This window comes from Prinia subflava, chromosome 13 (assembly GCF_021018805.1).
Source record: "Prinia subflava isolate CZ2003 ecotype Zambia chromosome 13, Cam_Psub_1.2, whole genome shotgun sequence".
Lineage (NCBI taxonomy): Eukaryota > Metazoa > Chordata > Aves > Passeriformes > Cisticolidae > Prinia > Prinia subflava.
The window spans coordinates 18267408-18288732 of NC_086259.1; the positions used below are offsets into that span (position 1 = coordinate 18267408).

At 46.3% G+C, this 21325-nt stretch overlaps 1 protein-coding gene across 2 annotated transcripts in view; it reads left to right on the forward strand.

Moving 5' to 3' along the window:
- CRISPLD2 (cysteine rich secretory protein LCCL domain containing 2) overlaps positions 1 to 19558 on the forward strand; it is a 29909-nt gene extending 10351 nt beyond the window's left edge. For both annotated transcript variants that reach the window (XM_063410438.1, XM_063410440.1), the window contains exons 4-15: positions 1550 to 1682; positions 1786 to 1901; positions 3234 to 3334; positions 4637 to 4789; positions 6114 to 6174; positions 6857 to 6923; positions 7903 to 8033; positions 8177 to 8220; positions 9130 to 9202; positions 9883 to 9958; positions 14169 to 14302; positions 16210 to 19558. In XM_063410438.1, the coding sequence (XP_063266508.1) occupies positions 1550 to 1682; positions 1786 to 1901; positions 3234 to 3334; positions 4637 to 4789; positions 6114 to 6174; positions 6857 to 6923; positions 7903 to 8033; positions 8177 to 8220; positions 9130 to 9202; positions 9883 to 9958; positions 14169 to 14302; positions 16210 to 16264 (1144 nt within the window). In that variant the 3' untranslated portion in view covers positions 16265 to 19558. The remainder of the gene's footprint in view (positions 1 to 1549; positions 1683 to 1785; positions 1902 to 3233; positions 3335 to 4636; positions 4790 to 6113; positions 6175 to 6856; positions 6924 to 7902; positions 8034 to 8176; positions 8221 to 9129; positions 9203 to 9882; positions 9959 to 14168; positions 14303 to 16209) is intronic.
- The last annotated feature ends 1767 nt before the right edge of the window (positions 19559 to 21325 follow it).

Genomic DNA, 21325 nt, shown 5'->3' on the forward strand with positions numbered 1-21325 from the left:
CTGACATGAAGGTTTCCAAAGGGATTTTCCTCTCCATCTCTAGTTGAAATTTGTTTATTGTTAAGCCGCTGTTTTTAAGCTTGCTACAGGTTAAACCTGTGTTGCACAGCAAACATTTTGTACTTGCTCAGGGGCCCTGAGTGTTTTCTCCCCATTTCCTGGGTGGAAATCCAGTTATCTTTGTTGCAAACCAGGTAGAGCTTGGTGGAAAGCACAGGAAATTTGCTGGTGTGAAATTAGCCTGATGTAAGAATTGGGCCCATTTTAACATTTGGAAAGTAGGGTGGTTAATTCATTGGAAACAAAAAGATTGTGCTGTTCTTGGCTGCCCTACAAGTGCTCAGGATGGCCATGGGCTCCTGATGGAGGAAGATCCAATCTCGCTCCCTTTGCGGTCCCTGAGAGGAAAGAAAAATCAGATTTATCTCAGCTTTTTCAGGAACGGGCCATGATTTGATTGCCTCCATTTCCTCTCCCGTAAAATAGGATTCGGAAAGTATTCGCCTCATGACATCATGAGATGGATGTTTTTAAAACACTTCTAATGAATGATTTTTAATGAGAAGTTGGCTGAAAGGTTAAGCTCCAGTTGGTAATGATATCATTTGGTTTGCTGGCAGCTTGCTTCGTGTGAGCCGTTGAAAGCAATCAAAAAGCAGTGGGTTTGGTGCAGTTTGCAGATTACTCCTTTTGCTCATTGAGTACTCAGTGTGTAAAATGTGTATGAATTTCTGCAGGCAGTTTTGACACCATTTTTGCTCCCCAAACAGCACAAACAGCATCAGCACTGCCTCAGACCGTGGTATCTGAGGCAGAGATTACACAGGGTACAGGGGGCTTGGTGAAGGGGAAAATTGCTGCCAAAAAAAGGTAGGATAGGAGTGCATGCACCAACTACTCCACACCAGCTCCTGGTGGGGTGTGAGTGAGGAAAAGCCCACTCACTTTCACAGGACTCACAGTATTGGCTGTGAGTTAACTTCCAGACTGAGCAAATTGCCCCGTGGTAAAATAGGTACACGATGGCTTTTGGTTTAAGATGTTTGGCAAAGCCTAACTTCTGTTTACTCTCAAAACACAACCTCCTGCCAAACTGGAAATTATTTTGTAGTTGAGTGGAAAAGTGAGAGGGCATTTCAGGTCAGCAGCACTTGAGGATCATGTCAAACCTATAAATCATCCAGAGGCAGGTCAGGCTGTGAATATGAGGGAAAAAATCATAGAAACACACAACAGTTTGGGTTGGAAGGGACCTCAAAGGTCTTCCAGTTCCAGCTACTCTGCCATGGGCAGGGACACCTCCCACTGTCCCAGGTTGCTCCAAGCCCTGTCCAACCTGGCCTTGGACACTTCCAGGGATCCAGGGGCAGCCACAGCTTCTCTGGGCACCTGTGCCAGGGCCTCACCACCCTCACAGGGAATAATTCCTTCCCAGTATCCCATCTAACCCTTCATCTTTAACATTTTAAAAACTTTTTTTTTTTTTTTTTTAATTTGAAAACTTCTACCAGCCCATCCTGATTCCAGCTGCCTTTTTCCCCTCCCTCAGGTATCGATCTCCAGCCTTCCATGTGCAGTCCTGGTATGATGAGGTGAAAGATTACACATTCCCATATCCCCACGAGTGCAACCCGTGGTGCCCAGAGAGGTGTGCAGGTGCCATGTGCACACATTACACCCAGGTAAGGGACTCGGAGGGCTCTGACCCCACACTCCCCACATCCCCCCATGCCTAGATTTGGGGTAATTTGCTTTTTTTTTTTCAATATCTGCATCTCTTTACAGATAGTCTGGGCCACCACCAACAGGATTGGCTGTGCTGTGCATGTCTGCAAGCAGATGAATGTGTGGGGAGAGATCTGGGAGAACGCTGTTTACCTGGTCTGCAACTACTCCCCCAAGTAAGGCAGAGCAGCCGGGCTCTCTGCAGCCCTCCCAGAACTGGCAGCTTCCTTAACTAGCTCGGGATCTGGGGAAGAGATTGCAGGCAGTCTAGACTGGTGGTTGTGGCTTTAAATTTTTACTTTAGACAGCAGCACAGGGCTGGTTCAGAACTACTGAGCGCCGCCTGGAAAACTGAATGAGAGGCTGGGGCCAGGCTGGAGCTTTGATGTTGCTGCCACGGGAAGGGAGAGGAGGAGCAGGAGATGGCCAGGATGGAGCTGGCGTGTGCTGCTGAGCAAGGCTGGCTCTCTGCTGTCAGAGGGTGGGAAGGGATGGGGTGGTGGTTCACGCCAAAAAAACCCTGAAATAACTGCAGCAGTCAAGATCTCACTAGCTCGACAGTTTGATTAAATTTCAAAATGAAAATCATATTTCTTGCCTACTACATCCAGGAGAAGTTTACTACCTGGCAATGGCAGTTAGTAGTTTCTGGTTTAATGGCTAATAGAGAAACATTCCCCGCTCCAAGCCCTCGGCAATTTAAAAGTTCAAAACAAAATGAAATAAGGGAATGGCTCCGTGCAAACAGAGTGGCTTGGGAGCATCTGACTTCAGGGGATCATAGTGCAGAATAATACAAAATAAAAAGAAGTGTGGGGCTGCAGCTGCCATGTCCCAGCAGAGCTCTCTGGGTGGAGTCTCTAAGCCCCTCTCCCCATCGTAGATGAGCACATTTTGCTGGTTTGGCAGGATTTAACAACCTGCTCCTCCTGAGGGATTTCAGCATCTCCCACAGAGCCCCCACAGCGGGCTGGGCAATTCCCACGTCATCCATTCACAGCTGCTGGATGGAAAAGTTCACTATATCTGCAGCTTCTGCTTAATCTTTTCTCTCTGGCATCGGTGCACATTGTCCTCGTGTAGCCTTAGAGGTGGAGACAGCTGAAAGAGCCTAACCCAGGAGTTTACAGCCACAGCTTAACTCCGGCTCCTTCAACCTCCTCATCCTCTAAAACCTGCAGGATAGAATGCCAAGATGGGCTGTTGTTTCTGGGGAGTTCCTTCAGCAAAATGCAGTAATCCACTTTTAGAAAAAAAAATCCAGATTTACTTCTGTTTACATCCGATCCTGCTGTTTATATTGGAAAGTAATATACAAGTGACACGATTAAAGCAAACCCCTAAAAAAATCTCATTTTAGAGATGGAACGAGGAGGAACACCTTTCCTACAAGGCTGGTGGTTCAGTCTTCATTTAGCTGCTCTAGGACAGGATGGTGTTCATGGTTTTGGAGGCCTGGGAGGGTGTTTGGGTTTTCTGAGGGGTGCTCACTTCTCCTTTGCTCCCAGGGGTAACTGGATCGGAGAAGCTCCGTACAAGACCGGCCGCCCCTGCTCCGAGTGCCCGCCGAGCTACGGGGGGAGCTGCCAGAACAACCTCTGCCACAAAGGTACCTGCTGGGGCCCTGGGGCACCTCTGGGCTGGAGAAAACCTGTGGAAGCTCCCAATTAGGGCCAGCTGCAGCTTCACGCCCCTTTTAATTAGCCACCCTCAATTATTGCGATGTTGGGAAATCACCAGCCACTGGTAGCGAGAATCCCCGAGCTGCTGAACACTGGGATTCAGCACATTTTCCTGGTGAAAACAGGTAGCCTGGGTGGGGAGAAGCAGCTCTGAGCTTCCAGGGGTTTGGCACGGGGGCTGCAGGGGGTTTTGGGCGCTGGCAGGCTGCGGGCAGCAGCGGTCTGGTCCTGGAGGGGTTTGCTGGGGAAGGGAAAGTTCTCCAGAGCTCAGCAGAGGTGTCAGGGGTGGGCAGAGCTTGGCTGCCTGCCCTGCTCCTTCAGGGGCCACGGATGGAGCCTTGGCCTCCCTCCCCACCTTGGTTTTTGGGGATGTAACATGAGTGTAGCGACTCGTGTCCCTTGGAGGAGAGAAGGGGATCCTGAAGGGTTTTCCTGACCTGTGGAGTATTTTTGAAAAGGAGGTCAATAGAGTAAAACATATTATTAGGATGAGACCTCCAGCGTCCAGGATCTCCTGGGGTCATTCCTCTCCTCCCAAGTGTTTTGCTTCCTAGAGAGCTGGGCTCTTTCAAAACAGGGAGATTCCCTGGAGACCTGCCCAAAGCACAGGTTTATTTTGCTGCCACCGTGCATTTCTCATTTTTTTTTAATTTAATCTTGTGGGGTTTGAAGGAGGACCCCAGGGTGCAGGTGGGCTGCAGCAGGGAGAAGGAAGGGGCTGCCCCATGGAATATGAGCCCTTCAGCAAATTCGTGTTTTCCTCCAGAGGGAAGAGCTCAGTGGGAAACACAGGAAGTAATATCAGCACTTTTTTTCACTAATTAGTGAGGAACCCTTTAAATATTTTTTGTGAGATGCTGTCAATGCTGCTTCACGTGCAGAGGAGCAGCAGAGGAGCAGAGTCCTGGCAATAGCCCTGTGCTGCATCCAGTGGGGATTTTTGATCTCCCAGCTGTTTAAAAATGAAATCATCCCTAGAAAACATGAACCTGTCAGTAGAATAAAACATATTATTAGGGTGACCCCTCCAGAGCACCAGTGCTACTCCCAGCACCCAGGATCTCCTGGGCTCATTCCTCTCCTCCCAAGTTTTGCTTCCCCGAGAATTGGGCTCCTTGGAAAACAGGGAGATCCCCTGGAGACCTGCCCAAAGCAGAGGCTTATTTTGCTTTTGTGAGTGATTATTTTGCTTTTGTGAGTGATTATTCTGCATCCCCTCTTGCACCAAGATCACCGCTACGAGGACCCCGTCCTTGCTGAGGCAGACGAGACCAACGAGGTGGAGATCCCGCAGGAGCAGCAGCCAGTGCAGGTCCACCTGCAAGAAAACAAACCCAGCAAAACCACCAAGGCCAGGAAAATCACCCCAGAGTCCTACATGAGTAAGGCACAGCCCTCCTCTTTTTCAGCTCCTGCGAGCTTTGAAACACCTCTGTGGGAAAAGGTGTGGGAAGTGAGGAGAGGAGGCTCGGGGATAAAGGAGCTGGGAGGGTTTTTGGGCTCAGGGATAAAGGAGCTGGGAGGGTGTTTGAGTGGGGGGAGAGGTGATCTGTGTGAAAATTCACTGCTAGTTGTGCAGAAAGCTGCTGGAAGTGGGGAGCAAAGCTCTCAGAAACAACTTGTACCTTCTGCAGATCGATCTGCTAAAGCTGGTGTTTGTTTCAGTCGTTTCGTAGAACCAGGGAATGATTTGGTTTGGAAGGGACCTCAAAGCTCATCCTGTCCCACCCCTGCCATGGCAGGGACACCTTCCACTGTCCCAGGTTGCTCCAAGCCCTGTCCAGCCTGGCCTTGGGCACTGCCAGGGATCCAGGGGCAGCCACAGCTGCTCTGGGCACCTGTGCCAGGGCCTGCCCACCCTCACACCCAACAATTCCTTCCCAAATCCCATCTATCCCTGCCCTCTGGCACTGGGAGCCATTCCCTGTGTCCTGTCCCTCCATCCCTTGTCCCCAGTTCCTCTCCAGCTCTCCTGGAACCCCTTTAGGTCCTGGAAGGGCTCTGAGCTCTCCCTGGAGCCTTCTCCTCTCCAGGTGAGCACCCCCAGCTCTCCCAGCCCGGCTCCATCTCTCAGAGCACCTCCCTGACATCCTCTGCCTGTCTGCAGCAGTCCGTGTCCTCCTTAATAAAATATCACTGTACCAAAAGTCCCCTCAATCTGTAATAAATTTAGAAATACTGGTTTTATTTCTTCTTTAAAGAACTCTACACTCAGCACTTCCCCTTCTTCACAGCTTTTCTGGGGTTTATAGCTTGTTTCCTCCTTATTTCTTGCTTGGGAATATTTCTGAAGTTATTTGTGGAGCTGCTGGTACTTCCTGAGCTGTTTTCCAACCGCTGTTAATTAAAAGACACTGATTGAGAAAACAAGGTGGGGCAAGCCAGCAGGTCCCTTTCAAGTTTATCTGCCAGCATCTGGAGAGTCTGTAATTAAAAGGAGAAGGAGAGCTCTGACTGAAGACCTGGGGCTGTAAATCAAAGCCTTCAGCTGTCAGCTGCATCTTCCTTGTGAATATTCCAAAGACACCTGTCTCAGGTGAAGGGCTAAAGAGGCACCAACAGCTCCAGGCTGGATAAAATCAGATTTTATCTTGCTGCACCAAAGACCTCCAGGAAAGATGTGTGGAGGTTGCTCATTTCTTTTCTTTCTGAGCAATTTCCTTTTTTTAAAAAAATGTATTTATTGGATTTTTTTTCCCTCCCCAGCACAAGTCATTACCTGTGAAACCAAGATGAGAGACAAATGCAGAGGCTCAACATGCAACAGGTAGAGTTTTGTTGATATTTCTTGGAGTGCTGAGGGGAAAAATAAATAAATATTTGCTTTTTATTACTAAGTATTGTTAATAAAAAATTGATTATTGTTTTTATTACTATATATTACTCAGTTCTTGCCAACATGGGATAGGTTCCACCATGTATTTTCTGTGACTCTCTAGGTAGATCTCCTTAGGAAATCCCCCAAAACGCAGCAAAAAAATCCCCTAAATTTCTCTTAATTCAAGCCTTCAGCCAAGCCTGGCAATGAGGGGATTGGGTTGATTTCACTCAGCCACAATGACCCAAACCTTCAGGTGTCCAAAAATAATTTAATAAATTTAGGCAGAGTCATTTCTCAAGCCTTTTTCATGCATTCCACTGCAGTCCAAGCCAGACCAATAATTCATGGCTTGTCCCCTCCCAGCCAGTCAAGAAGTTCTGGTTAAGGTTTCTGCAGAGAACAGGACAGTTTATCACTTGGAGAAAAACCAAATCCACAGAACCTAAATATTGGTCGGGCTCTTAAGGAGGGTGGAGCAACAGTTTTAAAAAGTAGCTATTTTGCAATCCTGTTTTTAAAACAGGAGAGCTACGTGAAATGAATGGAATGAGCATTAAATGAAATAGAGTCAAAGTCTGTTTTTCTTGAATTGTTTTTCGCCACCCTCATAGATATATATCTCCCCTAGGTATTTGTGCCCAGCTGGCTGCTTGTACAGTAAGGGAAAGATCTTTGGAACATTTTATTATGAAAGTGTAAGTACCTTTTAATAGCTCCTGGATGTAATTTGTGGGAGTCGGTGGTAATGACAGAAATGGGAAATGCCAGCCATTCTGGTGTAATTTTTTTTCATATTCTCTGGCTGTGGTGTAAAATGGTGCTAATAAAGATTATTACTGTACTTTCCTCATCTTGGTGTTGAAAAAAGGGACAGACTCTGGGAAGGCAGAGTGGTTCCAGACGTGATTTTGTCAGGAATTGTCCTTAATGTGGACACCCGTGGAAAGTGAGGGGTGAGGATCAATAGGCAGCTCCTACAAAGGTCTCCTTGTTCATGTGGGCAGCTGTCATCTGGACAGAAACTTTATATAAAAAACACTGTTAAATTTTGTAGCTAAATAATGTTTTGGGCTGATTTGCTCAATCTTAAATTAGTAAGATAATTTATAAATAGAACATGGAACCCTTTTCCCACCAAAACTACTTTTGGGGTGAAGGGAGTTGGAAGATAAAAGGGTTTTTTTGGATAAAATCAGGTTTTTTCCCTATTCCAACTGTTGGTGCGTGACTGCATCACCCCTGATGTGTCTTAGCCCAGCAACTTCTGTGACTGCAGACACCCAACCCCTCCAAGTGGCGTCAGCAGAAATATTTTGGGGTTGAATATTTTGTCGAGAACTGGAAATATTTCAGACTGCTCGCTCACTTCCAACGCTGCTTTTCCTCTAAATTGTATTTAAATGTATGGTTTTGTTATTAAAAAAAAAAAAAAAAGCTTGCCATTCAACCGGGCAGTGCTTAAAATAATAGTAATAAAAGGATCAGGCCGTGTTGGGAGAGGAAGATTTAACAACCAGATTCCAAAGGAGTGTACTCAGCTTGTTTTCCACTTGGTGCTTTGGTGGTGGTTTCATTTCTTCTCCGTTTTTCACGTAGCAGTGGGGCAGCGTTGCTCCCAGCGAATGAGATTTATTTTTGATTGATTTCACACCCCATTTATTTCTCTCTTGGCAGTCCTCCAGCATATGCCGTGCTGCCATCCATTATGGAATCCTGGACAACAAGGGAGGGCTGGTGGATATCACGAGGAAAGGGAGGACACCTGCTTTTGTGAAGTCCACCAGGAACGGTGTGGAGTCATTCAGGTACTGCCTGCACCCAGAACTGCTGGTGTTTGCTTTAAATACAAGCAGATGTTCTGTTATCTTTGCTGCTCTCACGTAGACACAGTGATCCAAGTAATTCTACTCTTATTTTTTAAATTTTTGTTTGTTTGCTTGTTTTACAGGAAAAGTAAACCTTCAAATGCGTTCATGGTTTCCAAAGTCACAAGTAAGTTTTCAAAGTTGAGGGGAGAAAATATTGTTGCTGGAGTTTTATGGGGTGCTTGAAAACTCCATTCCTTTGAGGGCTCCTTTTCATTTTTAGTGGTTGTGTCAAATGGTTCTGTGCCACAACCAAACCAAACTGGAACGGTGGTCTAGGGTGGTCTAAACCTTAGAGTGACTGTCCACCCACCTGGGGCAGTTCCACCACCACCCACCTCATTTTCCTGAGGGTATCTGAGAGGAAGGTGGAGAAATAGGTGATAAAGAGCCAATTCCAGCAGCATCTCCTGCGGATGGGTCATGGTGGGGTCCAGACTCCAGCTGCTGATAGTAAAAGGGTGGAAGTTAAACCATCCCTCTTTAAAAGCTTCAGTCAAGTGTCAGCACTTAAAAAAACTGAAAAAATGGCTAATGTCCTAGTGCAGTAATGTAATGAAAATCACAATACATGTGAAATTAGTGTTTAACAGTAAATCATATTTCTGATGGCCATATAAGTAAACACTGCTCTACTTTTTAAACAATTCCCACTTTCTGAATATCTTTGAGACTTCCTCCAACACAGAATGATCCTTTTGATTAGATCCATCTTAGCCCCTTCCAGGGGAGAGCTGTAGGTGTCAGGATGTTTGGGCTCCACATCTGGAGCTGGAACAAACTCACCCACGCGTTGTGGGTCAGCTGTTTGTCTCTTTTGGAAGCTGTGACCTTTTTAAGGCCACACGTTGCAGGATTCCTGCTGGGGACTGGTCAGCCCCATCCTGGGCTCCTGCTGCTGGAGGATCCTTTCCTCCTGGTGCTCCCAGTGGGACAAGGGTCTCACCAAATCCACTGTGTGGCTCTGACTTGTGTTTTCTGCAGCAGCCTGAGCTTTTGGGTCTGATAATTTGCCTTTCCACGTTTATCTTGGCAGCACAGACTCTGGATTGTTACACCACTGTAGCTGAACTGTGCCACTTCAAAAAGCCAGCGAGCCACTGCCCAAGGTAACGCAGATCTGTTTGGTTTAAACCCTCTGTCTGAAGGAGGGGCAGCTTAACAGAGGTGCTGAGGACCCTGAATCTGAGGGCTGGTGGGAGCAGAGCTGATCAGACTGGCTGAACTGGAGGAGGGGATTGGGAATGGAGTGTTTCCTCCTGTTGCCATGATTTTCTTGGCATCGCTGCAGAAATTTCACTTTGTGTTTTTGGGTGGCTTCAAGCAACGTCTCAGCCAGGCTGTACAATCCTGTCCCAGCACACTCTCGTGTGTGAGTGTGCAACTGCACACTCTCTGTCTTTTTGCTTCTGCATTTGCTGGGGTTTGGATGTGGTTTTTCTTTCCCCCTTAAAACATGGACAAAGTTTGTTCTGGGAACTGTGCAGGATTATGTGACAGGGCAGGGGGGCACAAACACATGCAGAGATTTATGTGCACAGAACTGAGCAAAAATACAGGTACTCCCCCTTGAGAGGGTCGTAAAAGACCCAATTCCTCTTCTAGTGGTCCAAATCCCTCTATTTGGAGTCTGCAGCAACAACCAAATGTCATCTGAGGGGAGCGAGCAATCAAATTCACTGTTGCCACCTGCAGACCAGATGCAGGCACTTGAAATCTCCCAGGAATGCAGCTCGCCTTCCTGTCCAGCGATGCTGTGCAGAATAAATCTGAATCCTTTGTTTTCTAGGATTTACTGCCCAGCCCACTGCAAGGACGAGCCGTCGTACTGGGCGCCGGTGTTCGGCACCAACGTTTACGCCGATGTGAGTACAGACCTCTCCCTGCCCCACAGCTGGGCTCACACCGGGCTTCAGGGGAGAAATTCACATTCTCCTGTGGTTATTCCACCTGGGGATGGGAAAATGGGGGTGAAAGATGGGGTCAGCAGCCTTGGGGAGCCCTTCTGCTCTCCAGCACTGATTTGTTCTGAAGGACTTGGATGTGTCACTCCTTGAGTGGTGGCCACTGGGTTTGCTGAGCCCTTCTGCTCCCCAGCACTGACTCCTTCCTAGAGGTTTGGTCACATCCCTTAACCTCCCCAAGCCTTTGGGGTGCAGCTGTGAAATCAGGGTTGCACTTGTTTACCTTTGTAAAGCTTTTTGGGATTTATGGGATGAGCGCCAAAGGGCTTTTATTCCATTCAATTGCACTACAGAGTTGACAGAAAAAGACCTCTCCCCCTTCTCCTCCTCTTTCTGGGAGATGAGCAGTTTCTGAGCAGCCAGGACAGAGCTCAGAGCAGTGGAAAGAAAGTGTGTGAGCTGGTTTTATGGGTTTGTTTTTCTGAGCTCTGCTCATGGAGATGAGCAGAGACTTGATGCTAAAACTAGGCAGAGTCATTTTCCTGAAATCTCTTAATATTAGGCCTCTAAAAACTGGGTCTCAATGTTTTTCCATTTGCGGGTTCCTGGTTATTTTGGGTTTTTTTCCTCATTTTCTTTTTTCCATTGGGGACTGTGTTGAGGAATGCCAGCTCCCTGGCTGCCCTGCAGCCTGCAGGGCCGTGGCTTTGAAAGCCTGGGGGAAACAGCAGATTGTGGACCCCCAGCTTTGGGTCATCCTGGAGCTTTGCAGACTGCTGAGGAAATCCATCCTGCAGGAATCATACAGTAATTTGGAGAAGCAATTTAAAATAAAAAGCCACACTATTTTTAATTTTGCTCAAGACCAGGTTTTTTTTGAAGGTGGAGCTGCACGAAGAGGTTATCCTGGACTAGCTCACAGGCAAATCCACGGAGCAGCTGCCTCCCTGCAGTACCTGCACGCTCCCACCTGCAGGAAATGGGAAATAGTTTTCTGGTTTTTACAGAGGACAAACCTCCCTCAGATCAGCCCCGAACAGGGCCTGTGATTACAAAGGAATTAGGTGAGGAGCAGCATCCCAGGCTGGCATTGCACTGACGCAAAGGGATTAGTGTCCTTTAATGAACCCATTTCCTACCAGCCCTCCTGGGCTTTGTTTCATAAACAGGGGTATGGGTGGTGGCTTGGGACAAAAAGAAAAAGCAATAATAATAACAAAAAAGTATCTGGCCACTTCCTGGAGGGTTTGGTTAACCTTTTTTGGACTAGTGTGCTGGCAGGGTGATGTGGAGGTGCCAGGAAAGCCCCGAGGTTGGTGGCAAAGCAGGTGAAACCAGGTGGGACAAAGAGTTTGAGGTGACCCTGGTGCTGCAAAGGGAGAGGTGGGGGTGCTGGGAATGCTCAGAGTGGGAAGTCAAGAACAGAAAAAACCACACCAAACAAGGAGAAATTGGGGAAAGGCTTTTCCCAGGGAGAAAGGCCTGTGCAGGATGTTGGGGTTTAACCCAAGCCCACTGATGAGGGATAATGATAGCTGGATAAGACAAATGTTGATTACCTGGGAGGGCTTTGGAAAGCCAACTTCATCTCTAGTGTGGCATCTTTATGGCCCTGCAGGTACCTGGGCTCAAACTGAGTCTTCTTCAACAAGCTATCTAAAAGAAAATTAAGCATTTAGCCCCATTTCCAGTCTGCATTTTGATTTAAAAAGCAGTTCAGGGAATTGTTCATGAGGAGACCATGGAACAGGGATGTAGAGGAGACCTGAATTTTGGAATGACTATTAATTATTTATTATCATTTAATGAATAATATTAAATAAATAAAATGCAGGAAGTATGCAATGGTAAAAGTGGACAGTCCTGGTTCTGGGATGATCATAGAACCATGGGATGGTTTGGGTTGGAAGGGACTTCCAAGCTCATCCAGTTTCACCCCCTGCCATGGGCAGGGACATTTTCCAGATTGCTCCAAGCCCTGTCCAACCTGCCTTGATGTTGGAGCTGTGAGAACAACCAGGGACCTTGATGAAGGTTGTAAAAGAGCTTTTGAGTTCTGTGAGATTCTGTCATTTGTCACTCTGCCTGGCTCCTGGTGTGACATAATCCTGCAGGGGAAACCCACCCCTGTCCCTGCCCAGGAGCCCTGTGGAGCCAGGAACAGCTTTTCCAATTTTGAGATAAGGTTTTATCCACAGTTGTGCAGTGATTGCTTGGAGGATGGAGGGATGGATGGAGGGAGGGATGGATGGATGGATGGATGGATGGCCTGCACAGAGGCAGGGGTTTGTCACCAGAGGAAACAGAGTTGGGAGTCAGCTCTCAGGAGATGCGAAATTAGTGATTAAACCAACCACACTAGTGAGGAAATTCTGGGTGATTAAGCTCACAGTCAGAGAATATTGTTAATGACCACTATAAAGTGTGTTGTCATTTTATGTGGGTGCCCTGGGGCTCATTTCATCAGGAATTGGTCTCAGAGCATCCCGAGGGGCTTTACTGTGGAAAACTCTTGTATTTTCCATACTGCTGTACTCCTGAACCTGGAAGGGAAGGCCTTTTTCTTGTAATATCTCATCTTCCAAAAGCTCTGCAATCAGTTCAACAAAGCACAGCCCGGCCTGGGACATGAGAGGGCTGTAATCCAACAGAGTGATAAGGGGAGGTTTGGGGTGTGTGTGTTGGTCAAAGCTTTGAGCGAGCGGCAGAACAGCAAGTCCTGGAAAAAAAAACAACAGGAATGCTTTGAAAAGAACATCGTTCAGGATGTCTCCCAGTGGAGAGCGTTGCAAATTGATCCAGGAGAGTTTAATTTTATGAGCCAGTTTTAGATTTATAGATTTCCCACCACATATTAGGGCGAATTCACTGCGTATCTTCCAAACGCAGCATTCCCTTGCTCCCTTGACCATATATAGAAGCAAAATACCAAACTGGCACTCAAAACTCTGAGGACTGCCAAGAGATAGGCCATCCAAAGTGAAAAATATATAGGGGACAAGGCAAAGCTGCCATATATGGCTGTGAGAGGGAGGCAGCACGGGTCGTGTTGTACGGGTACAGAGGGAACAGTTGCACTTGGCTCTGGTTTTGTGGTACTTGGATTTTTAGCAATCAGGACATTTCTGGGCTTGGGGTTTTCACCTGCTGCAGTTCTCTGTGCAAAGCTGGTTGTTCCTTTCTGTTCTTCCAGCCTGCTGTAAGCAAACCCTGCAGAGAGCTGATGGCCAAGTTTGTGCTATCCCTCAGCCTTCCCTGCTTGTGGTTCCTTTTCCTGGATGCTTTGGGGGCTTAGTCATCAGTTGTTACTGGTTTGTGTTCCTTCAGCTCCTCTGACTCTGCACTTCTGGAGAATAGAGAAACTTCAGTCTTTGCAGAAGTGTGAGCTCCCTCCACATTTGGTGGTTTTTTATGGGGTAATGCCCATTCAAAAACGACACCAGTCATGGGGGCAGCCCTTCTGTCTTTCCTAGAAAGAAGGATGTGAACTGTCCCGGATAATTAGTGGTCATTTACCTTAATTCAGGAGAAGCATTTCCATTTCAAGCAGCTGTGTGAATAACCTTTGCTGAGGGCAGTAGCACAGAGTTTCACCTCAGGGGTGTCTCTGGTGCAGTGCCAGGAGGTGCTGGCTGGGAAGTTGTCCTCAACTCAGTCTTGGCCCTGGATAAGATGAAGAATTGTGGATTTAGACTGGACATTGGGTAGGAATTGTTCCCTGGGAGGGTGGGCAGGCCCTGGCACAGGTGCCCAGAGAAGCTGTGGCTGCCCCTGGATCCCTGGCAGTGCCCAAGGCCAGGCTGGACAGGGCTGGGAGCAGCCTGGGACAGTGGAAAGTGTCCTTGCCATGGCGGGGGTGGAACTGGAAGATCTTTAAGGTCCTTTCCAACCCAAACCATTCCATGAGTCTAGAATGATCTCACAGGTGCAGCTCCACCTCAGAATGATGGAAAATCTGCTTCTCCTCTGCAGAGATGGTGGATCTTCTTTCACCCAGGGATTATGACATACCTGCAAGATCTAGCCCCCAGTTTGTCCAAAAGAGGCACAAAATAGTTTCACAACTGTTTCCTTTCCTATTCCCTGTTTTTCTGGGCGTTTATGGAATTGATGAGACTTCATATGTAAAATATAGACAGTGAATAAATCAAAGCAATTAATTGTTTTTCAGAGCTCCAGTATCTGCAAGGCTGCAGTGCACGCAGGGGTCATTTCAGATGAAAGGGGCGGCTTTGTGGACGTGATGCCTGTAGAGAAGAAGAAAACCTACATTGGCTCCCTAAAGAACGGCGTGCAGTCAGAGAGGTGGGGATTCTTTCCTTTGTCCTTCCCTCTTCCTTCCCACAGCGGGTTCCGCTGCCTGTGAATGCCAGCAGATATCAGGACAGGCTGGTGGCTTGGAAGGACGTGACCTCCCAGTGTCACTGTCAGTTGTGGCACCCAAACAACTGGAGCGTGGTGTCCTGCTCTCACCTTCCCCCAGCCAGCTCAGGCTGTGAAAGGAGGGAGATGCTGCTCAGCCTGGTTAGATTTTGTTACAGCACCAGTCCAGATTAATCCATTTTGCTGTATGTTTAACACTTCAGGAGATAAGAACAGGTATTTTCAGTTCTCAGCCTGGGTCATGATCTGGGTTTTATAATGTGGATTTCCATTCACTTCTGGGGTGTGGGATTCACTTCTATTTTTTGATTCATGTCCTTTATTCTCTTTGAAGGAAGCATGAGTAAATTAACCTCTTGAGACATGATCAAACACTTTTTGAAGATGAATTAGCCATCCTTGTAAGGTTTTTTTTTATAGTTTCTCTTGGGCCAACTGTGCTGGTTTCAGTGACCAATTGCAAACCTGTGCTCCCAAAATCCTGCACGTCCTGATGATCACAACAAACAGTCACAGTTCATCCAATCCTTTCTAATTGGAGACTTCACTTTCACTCTTATGTATTTTTTCAGATATTGGTGTGGTGGCACTGATTTCTCAGGGCTATCTTTGCAGGTATAGAATTTCTCACAGTTGTGGGGTTTTGGTCACTGCTGACTCTGTCTGCTCTGTGCAGTTCTTATTTTAGAAAGACCATAAGAAATTCTATTAAATTTACTGGTTTTATTCTAACAATTGATATTCCTGAATACTTTAGAGCATCTCAGGAAATTAAACAGACTAAGACAGGAAAGCTATGGCTGTTAAATATGGGGGGTTTGATATAGATTACGAGGGTCAGAATTTTCCAGTTTGATAAATTGGATTTAGGTGAAAAACCTCTTGTTTCTTTGAATATTTTCTATCTCAGTCTTGCTTTCACTTATCTTTTATACTAAAAGATAACTTTTTATTGGGATGGCAAACTGTGCCTCAGCTAAGAATAAATCCCACCAATCCCAGGGATGTGCAATGTGAGCAGTCAGTGCTGATCTGAGAGGTGAGGGAAACCAGAGAGCTCCTCCCAGCAGGGGTGAAGATTTGGAAAGTGTTATTTACACTCAGCAATAAGGAGCAGCTTCATGCTGTGAGATCCACCAGACAGTGAAATAACTTTCCCAAGATTCAGGTTAACCCCTACCCTTTGGGACACTGGAAATAACCTTGGGTAAAGATACACACCCAAACAGGAATGAGAAAAGATTTCCTTGAGGGTCCTCACCCTTGTTGCAATGTTTATTTTGTGGGAATATGGAATTCTGTATTTCTCCTGGGTTTTTTCAGTGCAGTAGGACCCCTTTCCCCAAGCAGCTCGGAGTCAGAGCATCCGGGGACACCTGTGCAGGTTGAAAATGAATATCCATATTTATTGTCATTTAACGTGAGCTGAGCTGGCCTTTCCCACTGCCAGCACTATGAGCCAAGTCAGACAGGCCCTGGGAACCTGCCAGCTTACTTGACAACTGTTTTTTTAGGAAAAAACATATTCCTCTTTATGCCTGAATCTCTGCACAAGGGAGCACAGTGTTCCTTGGATAAAAGCTAGGGTTGTAGGAGAGTCTGTTGTCTTCCAGCTCCTTTTGTTGGCATTACCACTAAAGATTTGGATTGAAAACACAAAGCAAAGGTGAAACCACGGATTTGTGCCGCTTCTTTTTCATCCTTCATCTTTCTCCTGCTCCTGGTACGAAAGAGATAGGAGAAATTCAGAGTTGCCCGGTTGGGTTCTGCAGTGTCTTCATCTGGCTCATTCCATGTTTGTTTTCTTTTCCTCTCTCCTCTGTCTGCAGCCTGAAGAACCCTGCAGACGGGAACGCTTTCCGAATCTTTGCCGTGAAGCAGTAACCCCCAGGGAAGGTGCAGGTTTCTTTGGGAGAGCTCTCTGCTGATCTCCAGAGACACCAAAGCTCCTCTGAGCGCCATCAGCTCTGCCCGTACCCTCCTTGCCGACCTCCTTCAGGGAATTCCAAAAGAAAAAGGGGGAAAAAAGAAAACCCCCCCAAGAAAAGACCCCAGGTTCTGACTCAGCTGTTGGCATCTCATCGCACCCGTGCAGCGTTGTATCTCTTTGTCTCGTGTTTTTTTGTTTCTCTAGGGGCATTCAGCGACCATAAACTGTTCTAAGTTTCATTTTACCAGAGGTGTTGCTACACAGAACGGCGGTGGCTCCATGTGCAGCCGATTCAGGGATCTCAGCCTGGCCTGGATGGTGTTTTTAGGGTGTGAAGCTTCTCCTGGGATGGGCGTGAGGATGAGCAGACTCGGGAGTGAGCGGCTGTCCAGGCGCTGGGCACTTTGAAATGAGAAACTCATTGAAAAATTGCATTGTCTGAGGAGAGGATGGGTTTGACAGAGTGCTTTTGTGGATGTTGGATGGTTTCTGTGCAAAAGAGGGTGAAAAGTGGTGTTTTCCCGCTGAGGTGGTGTGCAGCAGCACCGCTGTGTGAGGCTGCTGGGTACCTCGAATGATGGGGTTTGGGGATGATCTTTGGCAGCCAAAAGTGAGGTTTTGTGGGCCTGGAGCAGGGTGTAAAATGGTGGCAGAGATCCTCACTGCAGAAAAGGAGGCCACCAAGTAATCCAAAGAGCAGGTTTGGTGTTTGCTGGTCAAACACTCCCAGGTATTTTGCAGGTCTGGCAACCTCTGAGCAGTCAGAGAATCGGGGCTCCTGTGCTGGCACATCTCATCCTATACTCCACGCTGTAACTTCAGTTAAATGCAGTGTACTGGTTTATACAGCAGTGCTGGTTGTTTTATAGTAGTTAAGTAGTGATAAAATTAACCTTATTTCTGCTAGGAATGGTTGCATCTGTAGGAAGCGGGTTCACTTTCCCTTTGTGAAGCTCCTTGTGGTGTGTGCAGTTCTGAGACTTTAAAGATGCAGCTTAAATTGGAGTAGATGAATTTTTCCTGTCCAATTTGTGAAGAAAAGAGATCCCCACCTTCAGTGCAAATACCTGTGATATCCAGGGATGCTGTACCTGGATTTGATATCCAGGATGGTGGGTTTTGCAAAACTCATTAAGGTGCTATAATGATGTTATTCTGTATTTTGATATTTTTGTCTTGACGTGCACCCAAATGCATTTCAAAACCAAGAGAAGGGCTCAGCATGAGTTGCTTTTTTAAGGCAGAGGAATATTCTCTGCTGCATATTGGAAATGAATTTTTATGATTGGTCTAAACACAAATCTGGTGGGTTTTTGATGCACACACATCCAGTGACTTCTCAGTCACGAGAAGACAAAGTCAAAAATCAACAGTGGTTCTTCAGTTCTTGTAAATGCACAGTCCTTCTGCTCAAAAACCAAATTGTAATTTTGGATAACAAGTGGGAAAAGTGTTTCCCTCTGTTTGGCAGATGTTTCACAGCTGCTCTTATGCCCAGAACATGTTTGGTTTAATCTAGACAGATACAAGAGCCATCTCATCAAGGTCTTTCAAAGCACCGGCCAAAAACATTTGTATGATTAAATGCTTCTTTAATTCTGTAAACACCATGAAATCAGCAAGGAAATGACATTTAAATGACATTTATCACTCCATTTGTCCCACCACTGGGATTTATTTCTCCGTAAAATCTGAATTTGGAAAGGAACCTTTTGTAAAACCTGAAATTGGAGCTGCCTTGAACTGTCTCCAAAAATACTGCACAGAAAAGCTAATTTTGGGGTGGACAGAGAGAAGTGACTCTTCATGTCATCTTTATGTAGTATTGTCATCCAAGGTGTACAGTATTGACTTTAGGTAGGAAAACTGAACTATTTCTTTGTCTTAGTAGGTAAATTGGTGTTAAAAACAGCTGGAACATGTCCTAGAAAAGCTGCTGGATGGGAGCATTTGAGATGTTGGCAGAGAGGAAAAGCCTCCCTGTTTGTGCCCGCTGTGAAGCCTCGGGGTGGGCAGGGTCTGGTCCAAGCCCACCCAACGCTGCAGCAGGAATCTGGGACACCCTGGGCCACACGGGCTGGGAATTGAACTGGAGGGAGTGAGGGATGCAGTCAGGTTCATGGGGACTGCAAGAGCACATAAAACACCTCGACTCTAGTGTGGGATCCATGAAAATCACGGATGGAATGCGATGGGAAGGGAACTTGAGGGCTCTTGGAGTAAAACCCAGGGGATTACTGTGAGCACATAAAAAATCCAAGCAGCTGGGGATGTACCTAGGTGATGGAAAGGGGACAGGGGAAGGGTCATTATTCCAACAGAAATATCCTAAAATGCTTAATTCAAGTTACAATTGCGTATTTTTATCTTCAGCCAACTGGTTTGGATTTTTAGAAACCGATGTTAATTTAAGTCTGTATCTGTTTATTTTTGTATTTGTTGTACAAAAGAGAAATTGTGACTTTACTACACAAATATTTTTCGAGGTCCTGGGTGCTATTAACTTAAACATACCTCCACCAGAATTAGGGGCCATCAGGCCCCCCGAGGCAGTCATGACCTATCAATGACTTGCAATCATGTGTGCTAGCTATTCATAAACACGTGGGACAGTACCAGTTTTCAGCCAAATATTGACAGATTTTATTCCTGATACCATGACGTTTCTCAGCCTGCTATATTTCAGTGCAGCTTAAAGATGCATCACGTCTGTATCTCACCAGGCTGTTCCTCCTCAGCCCCAGCTCAGCACATCTGTAGGCACCTGAAGCATCCGGGTGTAGCCAAAGCTGATGCTGCCTGGTTGTTCTTTTCCAATAATTTGGGATTTGGAGGCGTTGCAGGACACCTGGCTCAGCCAAATCTCCAGGATACACAACCAGGGTGAAATCCAGAGCCTGTGCTGGTGGGGCCTTGGCTCCACTCATTCCTTCTTTTTGAGACTTTCAGCCAACAGCTGGTTGAGGAGGGTCCAGTTGGTCAATTGTGCAGTCTAAATATTTAGGGCCAGTTCATAGAGTTGCTTTTCTTTTTTTTTTTCTATGAAAAATGGTGTATTTTACTTCCTATGTATAAAAGTTACTTGTAAATTTTTGTTTGCCTTTGCATGTTTTCCAAGGGGCCGTGGTTGTTTATAAACTAGATTTTTTTTTTCTAAATACGGAATTGTAAAATATCTTTTCCTCCCTACCCTTCCATTTTCTTTTGATTTCTGAATTATTTGTGAAATAAAACTTTCCCGGAATGAATGCTTCCTTTGTCTTTAATGCTCAGCCAGAGTTGGGTTTGTGTTCAGAAGAGCTGTTTGGGATTAATCCTGGGGACTGGAGTGTCCCCTGGAGACTCCAAATGAGATTGGGATGTGCAAAGCCTGTTCCACAAACAAATAAACTACCCAGCACCCAGGCATTAAAACCCAATCTTTACCCCATCAAAAATAAGAGGTATTCTTAGTGAAATATAGTGAGAGTAAGGGAAAATCACTGCCTGTCTGTGAATCCCTGCAACCTAAGGGCTGGTTGGATTAATGGGTTGGAAATTGTGTTTAATGATTTAGTGCTGCAAAATACAAGTGAGGTGAACTCCTCCCCACCTGAGCAGGCTGCTGTGAATTGCACCCTCTTTTTTTGAAAGGAAAAGTAATTTTGTAATTCTCTTTGAAATTTTCTCCAGGCTCATCCTTGCTGACAGCACCACAAATCAAATCAGGTTTTTTTTTTCCCCTGGTAATCCAACCCCATTTGGTTAAAGGAGCAACACTGGGAGGTTCATAACTCATCCTCCAGACAATGAGCACCAGATGGATTTTGACCAAAAATGTGGGCTGGACCATGGGATGGAGTCCTGATTGACCAGGCCATGAATTTTGCATTTTTTCATTACCTATACAAGAGGATTAATGTTAAATCCAGAGATGTTTGCTTTACTTCAGGGCTGGGCTGATGCAGTTATGGTTGAACAGTATTTCCCTGTACACCCCAGCCTAGGATTGACGATTTAACATCATTATTCTTTTCTGTCAAAGAGAAGTTTCATGGCTCCTACATGCTCTGCAATTCCAAACTGCTCATTTGAATTTTCTGTGTGCTTTCATTCTCCCATTCTTACTGCTGCAAAAGTACCTCCTTTGCTGGAAATATTGGGAAGATTTTCCCAAGCAGAGCTCAAAGGTAAGTAAAGAGGGGAATTCAGGGTAATGGTTATTGTCAGGCTGCCTAGAGCATCCTATTAATGACAACAGTTTTTTGATATCCTATTTGTTGGTGCTACAAAACGCCCCACTGTGTGATTTGAAACTGGATGATATTAAAAGTCCCTTCCAACTAAATCCATTCTCTGAATTTCGTGGTAAAATTTAGGTCCTGGTTGGCCTAGAGAGCAAAACCTCAAATTTTAGGGCTGAACCTAACCCATCCTTTGGGTTACCTTCCCATCTTTTGACACTGTGTCTGATTTTGTCTTCTCCTGCTCAAGCCCTGGGCTTTGTCCTGTGTTTGTTGGTGTTTTTACAAATCCTGCATGAGAGCAACAAAACAAAGCTGTGCCTTCCTCCTGCCCAACGGGTGTGAAATGCAGGTAAGTGAAGGCTGAGGGTGAAACACATGGGCAGGGGAAAAATAAATTCTTTTTTCCCCATCTGGGGTGGGATTCAGATTCTGCTTTAGCTGAGAAGGTGTAAAGATTGGAAAGGCTGAAGGAAACATAGGGGAAAGGAAAGAGAAACGCAGGAGGAGCTGAGTGAGGGTGGCAGATCTGACATTCCCACATTTCTGGGAATCCTTGGGGACTGACAAGCAGCCCGGCTCTCTCTGCTTGCTGCTTCAGGCACAAATATCTCGTTGCTGGTTGTTTTGCCTGCTTAAGGCTGCTCCTCAGCCCGTGCTGAGCTCATCAGAGCCTATGTATAGCACGGGCATACCTTGGGGTGGGTGCCCTTCCAGAAACCCACAGTCATTTATAGGATGTGATATTTCCAAGGCCATTTTGCAAACCATGGGGTTGGCTCTCATTTACAC